This window comes from Lupinus angustifolius, chromosome LG15, assembly GCF_001865875.1.
Source record: "Lupinus angustifolius cultivar Tanjil chromosome LG15, LupAngTanjil_v1.0, whole genome shotgun sequence".
In the NCBI taxonomy this organism is placed as follows: Eukaryota; Viridiplantae; Streptophyta; class Magnoliopsida; order Fabales; family Fabaceae; genus Lupinus; species Lupinus angustifolius.
Window position 1 is genome coordinate 1,512,062 of NC_032023.1, and position 4,737 is coordinate 1,516,798.

Here is a 4,737-nt window from a genome sequence, read left to right on the forward strand (position 1 = left end):
TATATATTTATATTTATGTATATCGATCATTATCATTTAAGTTAATGAGCAACATAATTTGAATTCCTTTACCTGTTTATCGATTTTAAGTTGAAAAACAAGTTAATATTGATTTAAGCAAATAGTTAATGAATCTTCCTAAGCCAAACTCAATTTCAGATGACTCACTTCTACCCTCAATAACCAATAATACATTAATAGTAAATGATATGATGATGACATACTAATATTATAAAATATAACAATCAACAAGCAAGTACTAATTTAAGAGTTTAGTGAATATGACTAGATATTATTTTTATATTATTTATACATCATTTACTATTTACGTGAATGACATGACTTTCAATTAAGAAAAGGTAGTAATACATAAATCAACCATATGCATTAGAAATATTTATACTTATACAGAAGAACTCATTTTCCACTTAATTAATTATTGTGATCAATGTATCTGACTAGGCATTCTTTATTTTTAAAAAAACGGTTTGAAAGTCAACAACTTAAGACTTCTACTCCTTGATTAATATATAATTTTTAGAAAAATAATTAATTGTATTAATAAAGCACAAGGGTACATACCCAAACACAAACAATTGACTGAAATAAAAATCCTATTAGGAATTATTAACGGCACTAGTAATATAAGACCAAGTGATTGTTGCACCATTGAGTAAAACAAGTAAGAAATCCTTTCATAGAGGAAAACAATCCATAATCTCAGTTGAATTAACTCCAATATGTGTTGTACCTAAGAGGATACCCTTCTAAGTTTTAATATTGTATTAATAATTATTGGACAAATTTTACCTTGATGGTTAAGCTAGCTTTATTAATAATGTATTTTTCTTAAAGATATGGTCAGTATTATAATTGTTTTTATGTCATTGAAACAGTGGAAAAAAACATTATATCCAGGATTCAAGTCAAACATTCCAATATATTATAGTTCTAATGCATTTGCAAGTTGTATAGGTCATAGTCAATCGTTATACAATAATGCATGTAAAGTTTTAAATCATTATCCACTTTAAAGATTGAGATGTAACTATTTGATTTAACAAATTAATCCATAACCAAAACAAAAAAGGACAAAAATATGGTCAAGTATAATAGAGGAAAACCTTTTTCTTTTACTTTTGTATCATAATAAAATCAACTTTCTTGCAGATAAAAGAGTAAATAATAATGGCTGAAAAATTAAATAAACTTTTCATCTATAAAACTTAATATATAATTTATTGTGGATTTTACAGGAAAAGGAGACCTAGTGACATGTTCTCCCGTAAACAATTCAGAGCTATTTTATGCTGTTCTTGGAGGATTAGGCCAATTTGGAATTATAACAAAAGCAAGAATAGCTCTAGGACCTGCACCCACTAGGGCAAGTATCAGCTTTTTAATTATTATTTTTTAATTTTAGGTACATATATTATATATTGTTCACTGGTAAAAAGTAAAAACTAGGAATAATCAATCTACAAAATTAATAAATTCCTTGCACACATAATTGCTGTTCGCACGCAGGCCACAATCACAAATTGAAAAGCTTTGCTACTATTGTTTATACATATTGGTTTTATAAAATGTTTTATTTATTTTATTTTTGGGCTGGTGAAATGTTTTTAAAGCAACACGGCTCATGTAATTAAAATATTCAAAGCAATAAAGTTTTGTGTTTGTAGGGTAAAGTAGAATCATGTTAAACATAACTAAGTATATCTCAACTCAAAATATTAAAACATTATATTTATGGTCTAATCACTTATATATTTTTCATTTCACCTATTTGTAATTATGGTAATCACTACAACTACATCACACCACAATTACAATGTGATATTAAATTATAATGATATTGTTGCATCAGATTGTAACACAACTGCATCAAGTTGCATTGGATAAGATCGAATTCAAAAATATTTTTTAATCACAAAAAACAATTACACTACAACAACTGCAATGCGCATCGCAAATGCCACAATAACCATAATCACACAGTGACCACAATTGTAACCAAAACTATAGTTTAAAACAGTGTCACACATATTCCTAACACCGTGTGTGATTGCATGCAGGTGAAATGGCTTCGTCTGTTTTACACAGACTTCTCTGAATTTACTAAAGACCAAGAATACTTAATCTCATTCCATGAAAAAACTGAGACTAGAGGTGCAGATCATGTAGCAGGTTACATTCTAGCAAATCTGCCTCCACCAAGGGATGTTTCGTTTTATCCAGAACAAGATCTGCCAAGGATAAACTCTTTGGTCTCAAAACATGGCCTTGTCTACAGCATTGAGTTAGGCAAATTTTATGACACTAATTCCCAATCACACATTGAAGAGGTAACTTTTCAAACATACTTTATTATTAAACAAACATTCTTAAACCTAATAGTACTAGTAAAATCTTTATTTTATTGAAACCTTATTGTTTATCATTTATTTAGCCTTTAATCAAGAGTTTACTCAACTATCTTGTTCTTTCTATGATAGGAACTTGCAAAATTGATCAAGGGATTAAAGTTTATTCCAACATTTGCATTTGAAAAGGATATATCATATGAGGAATTTCAGAATAGACTTCGAGTAGATATAGAATTTCTTAGGTCAAATGGACTTTTGAATGTCCCTCATCCTTGGCTGGACTTATTCGTTCCAAGATCTCGAATCTCAGATTTCAATGAAGGTGTATTGAAGGATATTGTTCTTAAGCAAAATATTCCTTCTGCTAGCATTATATTCTACCCCATGAACCATAACAAGTAAGTATACTTTATTTTTTGAGTTAGGATTTTCTGCAGTACTAGAGATATAAGTACATGAAAACATAAAAATAGAATGTGATACTTTTATCTTTTAGATATAATATGATACTTCCATCCTGCAATATATGTGTGAAAACAACAACTTGCTTCTCAAAGTATTGAAGATGATTATTTTTCTTATAACTTGTACATTTTAATTTAATCAATTATTTACCAATAAAAAATGATAAGTATACTCTATTGTTAGTTTAAATATAAAAATACTAATCATCATGTAAAACAACAAACATCTATGATTGATTATAGTACACATGTAAGGTTTAATAAAATCAAATTTGTTAATAATTATCAGGTGGGATGATAGAATGTCAGCAGTTACACCAGATGAAGATATTTTCTATGCTTTGGGATTTTTTCGTGCATCTTTTGCTAATGGGGAAGTGGAAGCTTCTGAGGCTCAAAATGAAGAAATACTAGAATTTTGTAAGGATGCTGGTATTCAAGCTAAGGTTTATCTTGCTTCATACAAAACACAAGAAAAATGGGTGGAACACTATGGCTCCAAATGGGAACTTATTAAAGATAGAAAAGATGAATTTGATCCTAAGAAAATATTGTCACCTGGACAGAAGATTTTCAATTAACCAATGTTAGCTTGGGTTTCAATTCCATGTCAAAATTACTTTTAAAATGAAGTTGTTAAGTGTGTTTACATATATAAAATCTAATAACTAGTTTGGTTTATATGTAATGAAGTCTTTCATTTGGAAAGTTATATAATAAAAATTTGTGTGATTTTGATTTCTTAGTTTTTTAGTTTTGTAATTTTTGAATTCATATATACAAATAAAGTTGAGTGTGACTTTATATTGAAAGCAAGCTACCGGTCATGAAGCTTATGGGTATCAACCAATAGCATAGCTAAAGAACACAATAGAAGTTATATAATCTGATGGGCTCACAATGGAAGGAGTAATATCCAATTTTGATAAAATGTTGTCATTTCACAATAACATTTTTATATAGTTATGTAATTTCATGTGTTGTTAGTTTTTTTATTTTTTATTTTAAATGTCTATTTTCTAAAGCGCTTCAAAAAACGCTGTTGAATATAATCTTATGTACCATTGTGCTCACATAGAAAGTGCCACAAAACGCTGTTAAATGATAATTTTAAGCGATGTTGTTTTGCTATTCTGGCGTAGTAGAGGTAATGCTTGGGAGCAATAAATGAGAGGCAAGAAGTAAGTAGAGAGTGATAATGATAAGCGATGAGCTCTAAGTGATACTTCCTGTTGGGGAATACCTCTATTTATAATGATTGTGATGGATGATGTGGCTCTAAAGGGTACTGTTGGCATGACTGACCATTCTAGCATGTTGGGGGCTGCTTTTCTCATGTTAGGCGGCTTTGGCAGGGTCATATTTTATGCATAGTTGACTTATAACCTGTGGCAGGTCTGGTAGCCGTATTGTAGTATGTCTTTATCGTGTTGGCAGGGATAGGTGGGATTACAAGTGACGTGACAACGTGTTGTTGGCGGCTGTCAGGCGGAAGTGGTTCCAAAGCCGACCTATCGGCCCAATCAATGGGCATGTGAAATCTCCTAACTAGTTATATCCGGATCTTAGTCCATTAGGAAAGGGAGCTATCCCGGCGGTTGAGGTATAACTTTTAGACATGGCTTATTTATCCTATTGATGCTTAAAAGTTCAACATGTTTTTATTTTAGAGTCTAAAAAGGTGAGTGTATTTTGGTTTTAATCCCTATAAGTTTTTTTTGACCTTGACTAGTCATTAAATCTTGAATAGTTTTGTTTTTGGTCCTTATGGTGAGGCAATCTCTGTTAAGTGTTCATGTAGCTAACCGAATACCAGTCATTCTTGTCACTTGTACGTTTAAAGTGATATGAGTTGGTATCACATGGTTTTAGTTTTCCTCCCTGGAAGTTTAGTGCATTTTAGT

General features: G+C 30.3%; 1 protein-coding gene and 1 long non-coding RNA gene across 2 annotated transcripts in view; one reads left to right on the forward strand and one right to left on the reverse strand.

Annotated features, from left to right (window-relative positions):
* Positions 1–3,576, forward strand: part of LOC109328504 (cytokinin dehydrogenase 3-like) — a 4,917-nt gene extending 1,341 nt beyond the window's left edge. The window contains exons 2-6 of the mRNA XM_019561998.1: positions 1,257–1,384; positions 2,079–2,348; positions 2,499–2,767; positions 3,123–3,469; positions 3,506–3,576. Of these exons, the coding sequence (XP_019417543.1) occupies positions 1,257–1,384; positions 2,079–2,348; positions 2,499–2,767; positions 3,123–3,414 (959 nt within the window). The 3' untranslated portion in view covers positions 3,415–3,469; positions 3,506–3,576. The remainder of the gene's footprint in view (positions 1–1,256; positions 1,385–2,078; positions 2,349–2,498; positions 2,768–3,122; positions 3,470–3,505) is intronic.
* Positions 2,711–2,979, reverse strand: LOC109328507. The gene is made up of 3 exons (XR_002105446.1): positions 2,955–2,979; positions 2,911–2,916; positions 2,711–2,800 (listed from the first exon to the last, which is right to left on the reverse strand). It is a non-coding gene; the product is annotated as an uncharacterized LOC109328507 (long non-coding RNA).